General features: G+C 45.0%; 1 protein-coding gene and 1 long non-coding RNA gene across 2 annotated transcripts in view; one reads left to right on the forward strand and one right to left on the reverse strand.

Annotated features, from left to right (window-relative positions):
• Positions 1 to 6,573, forward strand: part of Abcc4 (ATP binding cassette subfamily C member 4) — a 216,248-nt gene extending 209,675 nt beyond the window's left edge. Inside the window, exon 31 of the mRNA XM_052190656.1 lies at positions 4,733 to 6,573. Coding sequence (XP_052046616.1) covers positions 4,733 to 4,840 — 108 coding nt within the window. The 3' untranslated portion in view covers positions 4,841 to 6,573. The remainder of the gene's footprint in view (positions 1 to 4,732) is intronic.
• On the reverse strand, positions 58 to 395 carry LOC127691053 (uncharacterized). The gene is made up of 4 exons (XR_007979212.1): positions 338 to 395; positions 252 to 286; positions 147 to 216; positions 58 to 92 (listed from the first exon to the last, which is right to left on the reverse strand). It is a non-coding gene; the product is annotated as an uncharacterized LOC127691053 (long non-coding RNA).
• Positions 6,574 to 12,266: the final 5,693 nt, after the last annotated feature.

A 12,266-nucleotide genomic window follows, 5' to 3' on the forward strand; every position in this document is an offset into this window, starting at 1 on the left:
CTCACTGCATCAGCCATACCTCACCGCATCAGCCATACCTTACCGCATTAGCCATACCTCACTGTAGCCATACCTCACTGCATTAGCCATACCTCACTGTAGCCATACCTCACTGCATTAGCCATACCTCACCGCATTAGCCATACCTCACTGTAGCCATACCTCACTGCATTAGCCATACCTCACTGTAGCCATACCTCACTGCATTAGCCATACCTCACTGTAGTCATACCTCACCGCATTAGCCATACCTCACTGTAGCCATACCTCACTGCATTAGCCATACCTCACTGTAGCCATACCTCACTGCATTAGCCATACCTCACTGTAGCCATACCTCACTGCATTAGCCATACCTCACTGTAGTCATACCTCACCGCATTAGCCATACCTCACCGCATTAGCCATACCTCAGGTTTTGGACACAGTCAGCTTTCACCAAAGCTCTGTTTCATACAGTTTACAATTCAAGTTTGATTTCCTTTTTATCACAGATAGTGTTTAAGGGGAACATCTGCTAGTAATAGAATAGTTTTCTATTTAACATTTACACTGTCATTGTTCTGTGGTAAATAATGCTTTCTATCCTGTCAGCTTACTTGAAATAATCTTGTGCCCTGGTGCACTGGAAATCTCTACAAAAGGTGTTTTAGAATGCTCTCATTTAGAAATGATGAGCCTTTCTTTACATTTGCTTCATTAATTACACCATATAGGTCCTCTGTGTTCCCGCATTTGTTTTTCTCATGTGATGTATATGTGGAAATGAGTGTCCCATACAGACAGTACATGCCTCTCTTTAGGGTTCCTCTCACATTCACTCTGAATATTCTTGTTTTTCTCAACTTGCAGATATTTATGACTTCCAGTATGAGTTATACTGTCTACAGTTCAAGCAGTCTTTCTGTGTTCATTTAAGGATTTGGGGTTTTAATTCTAACCTGCTCAAAACTAAGGTAGAGCCTTTCTTCCCTTCACCCTGTCCTCATTCGCTCAGTATGCCTGTCACTGATATCAGAAGTGTGCCTTCCGTACATGCATGGTGTTGGCTTTTGCTCAGAGATGCCATCCCAGCCTTTTTACAAAGGGGTGGTTTTAACCCATTCGCATTTATTGAAATAACAAGTATCATTTATCTCTGATTTCAGTGCTTTTCATATGTCTTATATCAGCCCTGTCAACTTTATAAGACTGTTTCTCCTTAAGCTTCTTAAAATATTACTTCCCAGTTACTCTGATTGCTCACTTGATCCCCTTTCCACATCTCACTCTCCAGGCTGCTCCTGGTAAGCCCGCCATTTCTCTCACCTTTTCCTCTTCCTCTTCCCTGCTGACTCTGAACCAGATTTCACCTCCAGCTCTTTTCTAAGCCGTGTTCCAGGTTTCTCGCCCTCTGCACAGGGGCTTCTGCTGCACTTGACCATGTTCCCGATGCTTTCCCTTAACTGTCACTCATTCGCCGAGCATTCCTCACTACGTTTGTCTTGGTGTGTCCCTCCTTTCACATATCTGTTTTACAGACCTCTCTCTTCATTATCATTACCACTTTTGGCTTTTCGAGACAGGGTTTCTCTGTGTAGCCCTGGCTGTCCTGGAACTCACTCTGTAGACCAGGCTGGCCTGGAACTCAGAAATCCGCCTGCCTCTGCCTCCCAAGTGGGAGTGCTGAGATTAAAGGCGTGCGCCACCACCGCCCGGCTCATTACCACTTTTTACTTCTAAGTAAAATGGGTTTGTTCCCCAATATCACATAGCAGCAGGATGGTTGTGGAAAGGATACTGCTTCAGATGGGAGTCTATAAAGCTCTATTTCTCTGTATCTTAGATGTTTAAGATGATTTCTAAAAGGATAAGTCTTTGATAATTCATTGCTCAGTAGTCTAAAAAGTGGGGATAAGCCTCTGGTATTAACTTAATGGTAATCCCAGTGGTGGGACCTAACTAGACCTTCCTTTTGGTTGACGAGCGTGAGGCCTTGAGAATCACTGTGAGTAAGCCAGAGTTCCACTGGTTAACCTGACAATCGTAGGCCAGAATTCAACACACTAAGTGGTATCTACAAATGCAATGTAAAGGAAAGCCACTGTTCTCCTCTGTCCACAGAGGAAAAACGTTTGTTTCTTTGTGATGTAAAATGTTTTCTGTTGCCTCATGGTACCTGTGGGCTGACCTTGGTTTCAGCCCACATCATAGAAACTGTGAAAAGAATCCAAGCAAAAGGAAGGAAGAGGAGCAAAAGATTCACCCGAGACTTGAGTGCGACGGCAGTGTCTCTTTTTGTCTCCTTTCCCCACGTCCTGGTGAGGCATTGTTACTGTTTGCCACATGAAGAAGCTGAGGAAGAAGAGGCCAGATAAGGTTTCAGAGTTGCCAGCCAGCAGGCCCTGGTACCCCAAGGCCCAGGTCTGCCTTCCTGCCTCCAGACTACCATATCAACTCCGTTAACAATGTCTCAACAACAGGCCTGCGATTCTGCAAAGATCCTATCAGAAGGCCCACAAAAGGGAGTCAGAGCTGAACTGCTTTTGCGTTTCCATTCTATAGCACTCCTTTCCATGTCTCCCAGCAGCCAGCATTAACACACCCAGCACTTAGCTCGCATGCTTTCAGCCTGCAGTTTGTAGCCATTAATTAGTTCCTATGAGGTAAGTCTTTGTTATCTCATTTCTACAGATGAGGCAGACAGTGTGGAGGGAGTCTGAGTAGACATTGCAGTATCAGCTGGGTATTCAGGAGAAAGGCGGAGACTGGTCCCTTTTAGCCCAGGCTCAGCCTGAATGCAGCTTGAGGGCACAAGAGAGAATGGCAGCCATCTTTTGGCTTGATCTCATATAGATGCTGTAAGATTGGGAGTCTACAACTGGTAGAGTGTCTTGCCCACCATGCATTAATCTCTGGGTTCAATTCCCAGCACCACCTAGTTTTCTGTTTTTAACAGACATAGTGATGGCGGCACATGCTATAATCCCAACATTGGGAGGTAGAGGCAGGTATTGAGAGTTTGAGGTCATCCTTGGGTCTACAGTAAGTTCAAGGCCAGCCTGAGATACTTGAAACACTGTCTCCCCAAATTAAAACATTTTAAATCAAATTCAAAAGAAGTTGCTCAGTCTCAACCAGGCCGTTATCCAGGATGTGTTATAAGCATAGTAGGAAAAATTCAAGTCAGGGGTTTTACACACCTGAAACATTTCTCCACAAATTTCTCTGACTGGAAAACCAAGACCATTTTAGTTCACATGTAGATGTGTGGCCCACATGTATGTGTATGTGTCATGTGAATGCATTGCCTACAGAGTCCAGCAGAGGGTGTCAGGTCCTCTGGAACTGGAGTCACAGGTAGTCATGACTAGCCCTGTGGGAAAAATAATCAGTAGGTGGAGATTATGTGAGATTTGAATACACAGACACGCCAAAAAGAACAGGTTCTTTCTATGTTCGAAAGCATGTGTTATGGAAATAGTCTCAAGGTTGGTTCCTGATAGGATCCTTCTTTTTAAGTGACGTTTCCTTCATACATAGAATCTTCCGTGTTGTGGTATTTAGGGAGAAGTTTGCAGGTTGCCGAGGGAGGTATTCTTAGTAAGAAAGTTGGGTTGAGCAGCCTTGCTGCCTGCCAAGTCCACCATTCCCACTGATGAGTTTGTGGACAGGACCCACGGATGTAAATCCACAGCCGGCCGGGGGTCTGTCAAGTGGATCCGGCGTCACAAGACCCAGCTTGTGACTTGTGCCAGCTCAGAGAGCTGCTGCATTTTCCGTCTTAAAGACTCAAACAAAACTTTTCACATTCTCCTTTGAAGGAAAAAAAATTACATTTGAAGGCCTTTTTCACGCAAACACATTTGGAGATAAGAGCTCACAAGTCCTGACATTATTTCATTTTGTAATACACATCTGTCAAGGGACCCAGATATGATACAGCTGCTAAAAACTGATGATTGGGGAACAGAGAAACCTGACAGCATTTCATGTCCTTTATGTTCTGATTACACGTTTATCAGAGAACCTGTATCTCTTCTATTGCAGCTTGGAATTGGCAGAATTCAGGAATTCAAAGGCTTGGCAAAGAGCTGTCCTATTGTTTGGTATCATCTTCCATTTGAGAGAAGTCGCCCGGTTGGGTCATTGTTGCAGCATTTGCCTCTCTTTTCATTCTCGTGGGCCGCTATCCACAGATCGCGGTTCTGTAGGCCCCACAACAGCCTTGCTGCACAAATTAAGTGCCAGGATATTTCATACATAGAGGCCAGAGTTTCAATGCTTGTCAGTCAGAGTTTGTAATATATAGGGATTACAACCTGATATTAGCATCCTGCTCTATTGTGCTCGTTTTATGCGCGAAAATGAGAAACTTCAGTATAGATGCCCGATCTCCTGGCCTCTTTGTCACACACACACACACACACACACACACACACTACCCTCAGTTTTTAATTTATCCCTGGGTTTTGAGTCAGTGAAATGAGTTTGCTTATCAGTTTAATGGTGTGATAACGCGTATCTGTGAATCAAAGTGATCAGAACTGAAGTGGATTTCCAAGTTGTTGAGCATTCAGCCTGCTGTGCTGAGAGGGTTTTGGCCAACATTTAACAAGAACATGTGCTTGCCTGGGCTTCTAATTGTGCCTCAGTGGCTGCTGTGACCTCCTGGATGGAGATAGACAGGTGTCGCCTCCAAAAGGAAGGCTTAAAACTTTACTCATGTTCTTTGTTTGCCTTTTTCCCACAGGTGTACTTCAGACGGAATTATCCAGATATTACATTCACCAGCCCCGTGGTTATGAACACCTCCAATGGACAGCCCTCAGCCTTAACAATATTTGAAACAGCATTGTGACTACCAGGACATCGTAAAGTCTGTTTTGAAGGTGTCCCCCACCCTGCCAAGGGGCTTGCACTTCGTAGACTACAGCACGCCTGGTTTTCATTCTGCAACAAGTCCTTCACAGACAAGAGACTGGTGTCTTTGGATTTTCCCCTCCGACTTTACTCTGTGATTTCAGGTTCTAGCAAAATGGCCCATTGATTTATTTACAAATTCCTGCTGTTCTTTACAAATCCAGTTCTGAGGTGCAAGCCACCAACAGCTGTCTACCAGGTTTTGTGCCTTAACAGACTCTAGGGCCAAAGCCCATTCATTTTGTAAGCGAATGGTCACAGTGGGCTGCTCCTTCCTTCTGCCTTAAAAGTACATTCTGCATGTGTCAGGGACTCTGTTTCCTTGCAGACCGTCTGCAGTTGTACACTCTGCATGTGTCAGGGACTCTGTTTCCTTGCAGACCGTGTGCAGTTGCCAGTTGGTCTCCCTGCTCTCTTACCAAGGCCTCTGGTTAAAATAGAACAGGGAGAATTAACAGGAACCACAACAACACCAACAAAACAAACAAAAGAACATATAATTTTATTTAAGTAACTTTGCTCTACAGAGACTATCCCACCACCTACACATATGTAGAGATATATGTCTAAAGTGTGGGAGACATTTATGCTGGAAAATCGACTTCTGCTTTCTCAGGCTGGGAGGCCGGGCGGTGGCCAGGTGCCTCTCCCCCTTCCATCTGTGTGAGCCCCTATGGGCTTCTCTTGCACTGATAGACTCAGCACAGTGACACTTCCCCAGGACAGTGACTCCCAGATGCATAAGAGTAATCTCATTTGGCTTCTGGTTTACAGAAGGTAAAGCTCCTATTGGCTGTGAGCCTTTCCTGAAGTCCTTTCAAATTGACACCCAAAGCTCTCCCTCCCCGGCTAGTGAGAACCTGAAAATCTTACAGCCGCTGGCTGTGCATTCTCAGGGTCTGTGCACAAGCTCCTCTCTCTAGAGCCAGGTTAGTTAGGCTCTGACCACTAATGGCAGGTCTTAAGGGCCTTCTGATTAGTCAGTCAACAAACCACAACACTTCCTAGGACCTGATATACTTCGTATAACTATAGGTCTGAAGTTTTTCTGGGTGGTGGTGGCAAAGGTCTATGTTGAGTTCAAGTTATTGAAAGTTTTAACTGTCATCATGTAAAGGGGACTCTTCATGACCTATCACAGTAAACCATCCTCAAGTTACCTATGTTAATATATAGACACACTCATTTAGGTGCATATGTGTGTATGTATATCAACAACACATATATACATACATACATACATACATACATACATGCATACATACATAATCAGGTTTTTAGACTGGTTAACAGAACAAAGTCTGTATTATAAAATGGAACCTCAGAAAGCACAAATGTACCAAGCCACCACCAAAAACCACGTGGAGCACAGTGACTGTCTCGGTGTGCAGAAGACTGTAATGAATGTAATAATGTTTAGTGCAGTAAATGGTGCGCATTCATCCTTTATCGGTAGCCACAGTTTATATTTCAAGAGACTGAGATGCAACGCTGACAATATTAAGGTCTGTTTGAATATTTAGAAATGTCTTAATGTATATATGTTTATGTTTATTTGGTCTTTAGAGATTAAAAACAGTCACGCAGATGCGTTCCTATTTCATTTCCATTTTTTACACTATCACAGGACAAGGCAAATTCAACTGAAATAAATGGCAGTTTTCACCCAGATTCAAAGATCTCTTTATTCTTGAGGGATTATGGACTGACTCGTGGCCTTGCTGGTGAAAGCCAGTGAGCTTTTGTGAGATCAAAAGGTGCCTCCACCACCACCTGCTTCTTTTGGCTGCTTGGCTGCACCAGATAGTCTAAGTGCAGGCGTGGGTTGCAGACAACCTGAGACAGTTGCTCCGAAGCAGCTGAAGCTGTCAGGTAACTCTTTTCTAGAAGAGGAATGTTAGTTTACGCCCCCAGGCTTGAACAGACATCAAATGGATAGAGTTCTGGAGGGTTTTCAAAGGTGACTTTTCCCTCACACTAACAGGAAGGAATCTTTCCTTTCCATTTATCGTGCTGCAGAAAGATGGTTCTGAGCCTGGGTAACCTGGGCCAGCGACTTCATCTGGAAACCTGTGAGAAGCGAAATCAGCGGATTAAACTGCGGAGAACCTGGGCTGGGCTGGGCTGGGCTGGGCTGGGCTGGGCTCTGCTGGGCTGGGCTCTGCTGGGCTCTGCTGGGCTATGGGGATTGGTGGTCTGATTTAGGAAGCTTTAACATTATCCCAATTCAGAAAAAACAAAACAGAGCAAAAACTGATGCCATTGGGTCTTAAAAACCCTAAGGCTCCTTGGGAAAATCTCAGGGTCCACTCAGAAGTGAGCAAGAGGCTGGAGCAGGTGCTTCAGTGACATCCAAATGGCCAGTAACTGGGAAAGGACCCGCTCCTGCTGGTTACCAAGGACAGAAATGATTAATGCCATAGATGGCGGGTGGGCAAAAGTCTAAGAATATCAGCAGTTATACACCAGTGAAGCAGCAGGAACACTCTTACACACATGGACCTATCTGTCAACAAAACAACCCAGTAGGATGGCTCCGAGGGGAATGGGGCAGCTTGAATGTACTTCCTGAATCCACCTGGTGGAAGGAGAGCTCCAACACCTGAACACCTCCATAGCAGGTGCGCACCACACACACACACACAAGCAAATCCTTGTATAATAAGAATGTCATCCTGACAGCAACTGAAATTCGCAGCAGCAGCAGCAGAAATAGCGGGGGTGGGGAGGGGATGGGGGGTACAGCAGTGAAAGCAAGGTACAGGCGCAACGGTGCATTTTGTAAACTTGGTTGTGTTGCAAAGAGGTCTGCCCCAAAAGGTTTACAATTCCACTCACACAAAACTCAAAAGTAGAACTAAACTAGCATGTACAGACCCTCGATGGCCTTTACTTTGGGACCCTAAAGCTCTTGACCGCTGGGTGAGGTACAGCTTTCAGGGGCTGGAGAGTTTTCAGGCCTCAGTGATTTAGAGCACGGTTGCTCTTCCAGAGGACCGAGGTTCGGCTCCCAGCACCCACGTGGCAGCTCACCACCATCTGTAACTCCAGTTCTAGAGGATCTAACACACTTTTAAAAGGGCGTGTGGCGAAAATAACCTTCCCACCTACCCTGTATGCGGGAGGGTGGTTGGACTGGGCAGGGTTTAGAAAGTACTCATTAGGCCTTTGGTGTTTTCTGTGCCTTTAATATGCAACACCTTACAACTGAGTGAGCAGAGGTTCTCACCATTATCTATGGGGCTGTCAGCCTGAGCACCGGGAAGTCTTCTGGCAAACACGCCCAAGTGCAGTAGAGGTGAATCATCTGAAGCTGGGACCGGATTTCTACCAAGTCCTTAAAAAGCAAGGCCGCTCTAGGCTTCTCTGTAGCCTGGGGCAAACAAATCGTTTGCAGCTCCTGGGACTTGAGAAGCTAAGGTCTGGATTTGCCCTTGGATAACTGATGTGGTATATGTGTTTTAAAGGACATGCCAACCCTATTAATCTAAGACTTCCAACCCAGAAGCCAATCACATCCATATACACAGTTCCTGTCTCTACCTTTTCATCTTCTAGGATGTAGAAATAAATATTTGGGGTGTGCATATAATACTAATTTTCTAATAAAAATCCTCCCTGACTTCCAGTCCTTTGGGTCCAGGTTGCAGATTGGCTTGTGGATGAAAAATAAGATGGACTTCAATGTTCAGGATGCAGAGGTGCCCTTGGGATCCACACTTGTAAACAAGAGAGAAGACCCATGAGGGGGATACTGAACTGGAGTCTTAATTTCACACACACCATGAGAAATGAAAAGCTAAAATTGTATACAAGAATTGTCCTAATGGGCAAAATAGCTGGGCCGTGACACTCAACTGTCATGTGTGTCTGTCTCCAGAACACAGGATGACAAATGTTTGCTGAGTGACCAACAATGACTGACCTCTATGTCTGGGCTTTAAGGGGTAGCCTGTGGTAATAGACTACTAGTTTTGAGGTCAATAGCAGATCTGGGTACAGATTCTACCTCTGTCACTCTAGTGACACAGGATAGCAGAAAAATTTACTGCAGAGTGGGAAGTTTCATAAACCGAATGGAGGAAGTGTTCCTTACCCCAGCCAAGGCACCAGGGTCATGATCTGGGATTGTCTTTGAAAAGACTGGATATGCTCACCTGTGGCCATATACCCTAGCCACATGTTTAAGTGTCAGGGTCTTTCCAGCTTCTTCATCTATAGAATGGGTCTAATTCTTTCCCTTAACTATTTGTCATTGCTTGGATGACTGGACTAAGAGCTCCCAGGGAACTTAAAGATAGAATTCAGAGGCAAATGCATGACCCTGGAGGGACAGCGGTAGAATTTGTACCCAGATCTGTAACTGACCTCAAAACTAGTAGTCTGTTTCCACAGGCTACCCCTTAAAACCCAGCCGTATAGAGGTCAGTCATTGCTGGTCATTCGGCCAACATTTGTCATGTGGTGGTGTCTCGGATAGGAAGAGGGTCTCTCTTCCTCTGAGACTGGTGTGGATGAGGATGTTGGTAAGCTGAAGGCGGTGGGCCAGACCTCATGTTTTAGGCTGAACTTACTCCACATGGTGAAAATAAGGCGAATGCATGAGGAACACAGGCTAGAGCGGCAGGCTTCCTGGCTCCATATTGGAGCGCGTGCACACACACACACACACACACACACACACACACACACACACCTGTGTGTGGGATGCCTGGGTTTGAATCTGAGCTTTGCCTGCTAACTATGTTCTCACTATGCATGCTTTCTATTTCTGTAAAACTGGGACACGGATAGTGTTTTTTATCAGAGTACAATTATAAAGATGAAGTGTAACTACTCCGCAATGGCTGAAAACGTCACCTGTAGCCAATCTATACAGTATTGACGGTCCATAATAGGCATATAGGAGTTTCAGCTTTTGACATTGCCAGGGCATCTAAACTCATGGTGAGCCCACCCTTTGTTGTATATTAATATGTTTCTTTAGAGGCGCAGAAACAATGGAAGGGCAGGTATTAGATTGGCTTTCGCTGTAGAGGATGGACCAGTCAGCAGTGTTCACCTGCATGCAAGAGAGGCTGAAAACCCAGTGGTTTCTCTGTCCATAAATCGAGAAGTTCTACTATCTCAATCTAGTGCTAAATGCCTGGAGGAGTCTTCAAAAGGCACTGGTCCTCAGTCCATATTAGAGCCAGAAGAAATGAGTTCTAATGGTCGGCCACAGCAGTGACGAAACTTACTCATTCCCAAGAAGCAAAGACAAGAAGGCAGGCCTGTGGCAAGGCTTTTTCCTCAGACACCTTTTTCCTCAGACCTTCTGCAGGAGAGGGTGCTGCCTGCTCTGAAGGAGGCTCTGCGCAGCCATCTTGGAGACTTTTCCCAGACATCTCCAAGGCCTGTCCAGAGGTTTGCATCTCTTAGTTGATTCCAGACCTGATTTGACCATTAAGGTTAACTATCACAGGGCTGGAGAGACAGCTCAGTGGTCAAGGACAATTGTTGCTCCTGCAGACAGCCCAGCTTTGGTCCTACACTCATGTCAGGTGACTCATGGTCATTGTACTGGCTGGTTTTGTGTGTTAACTCAACACAGGCTGGAGTTATCACAGAGAAAGGAGCTTTAGGTGAGGAAATGCCTCCATGAGATCCAGCTGTGGGGTATTTTCTCAATTAGTGATCAAGGGTGGGAGGGCCCATTGTGGGTGGTGCCATTCCTGGGCTGGTAGTCCTGGGTTCTATAAGAAAGCAAGCTGAGCAAGCCAGGGAAAGCAAGCCATTGTAAATTGACAGGAGGTCTACTAGGCATGGCTCGGATGTAACCTGTACCAGAGACTTCACTGCTCAAGGCCAAGGTCTTAGTTAAGTAATATCCCTCCATTGCCTCTGCATCAGCTCCTGCTTCCTGACCTGCTTGAATTCCAGTCCTGACTTCCTTTGGCAATGAACCGAAATGTGGAAGTGTAAGCTGAATAAACCCTTTCCTCCCCAGCTTGCTTCTTAATCATGATGTTTGTGCAGGAATAGAAACCCTGACTAAGACAGTTATCTAGAACTCTAGGTCCAGGGGTCACATAGCTCTCCTCTGAGCTCCACAGGTACCAGGCAGGCATGCTGGTACCAGCCATGACTGGTAGACCTCCTGTCAGTTTACAATGGATTCAAAATTTTAAAGAATTCAAGTAAAATGTAGTATTATTCCCAGGTCATCACAAAGCAGCTTTAGGTTCAGATCTCTCAATGAACACGGGATGGTTACTAGCAGAGGAAAGGTATACCATGATGGCCGCACTTAAGAGTAAAATCCAGGCTTTCAAAATGCAATATGATCCACTGGCGATGTTCTTGAACAGAAATGAAAAACTTAAAGTGCTGCTCGTGTTAAGGGTTTTTAACGTGTAAAATATTATCATACATAGTATGATACATAATATGCATTTATTTACATTAATTATATTCTTGAATCAGCATGCTCTTGGCTGAGGATGTAGCTGAGAACGCAGCGGGCAGTGGGCACTGTGAGAGCATCAAGGTTTAGGTACAGCCTGCTGATTCCCTTCAAACTAGTAAGACTTTTAGGTGAAGTGGGTTTCCATTTTTTAGATTTAATACTCTGAGAAAAATAATCTTCTTTAAAAAACTAAAATAGCAATTGTCTTGAAAGGCCTGAGTATGTTGACTTGAATTTAGAACTCAAAAGCAACTGATAGGGGCTGGGGCATGGCTCGGTGGTTAAGAACTCTGGCTGCTCTTGCGAAGAGCCTGGCACCCACACTGAACAGCTTACAACCAGCGGTGACTCTAGAAGTTTGGGCCTCTTTGGGATCCAGACACACACATGTATATATGCATATACATGAGCATTAACACACATCAAACAAAATAAAAAAAAGAACCCCCACATTGGCTCTGTGGGCCCAGTTCACCGGATAGGTCGCTGCTGAGCACTATTCTTTAGGAAGAGCAGCGGGATCAAGACAGACTCGGTGGGTTCCGGCACCTCCTCGGGAGACCCCAATTGATCTTAGTGTTCCACTTAGCAGCGGCCTTCCTCACGAAGCCAGCGAGATAGGTCACAGTGATCCGTCACAACAGATAGAAAGGAATTATTGCAAAAGCAGCATTTGCTTGATTCGGAGGTTAATCGTAGTTATTTGGGGGAGAGAATCACATGGAAAACACTTTTAAAATTAAATTTTGCGAATTGCATTGCCAAAAACTAAAACTAGTCCATGTGAAGGTAGTCTTTATGTCCTGTTAGCATTTCAAGGAAGGTGGAGGGCGGCCACAGAGAGCTAGGGATGTAAAAACGGTTCATTTTTATAATAATGAATCAATTAAAAATAATCTATGTATGCACACTAATT

This window comes from Apodemus sylvaticus, chromosome 8 (genome assembly GCF_947179515.1).
Source record: "Apodemus sylvaticus chromosome 8, mApoSyl1.1, whole genome shotgun sequence".
NCBI classification, from domain to species: Eukaryota; Metazoa; Chordata; class Mammalia; order Rodentia; family Muridae; genus Apodemus; species Apodemus sylvaticus.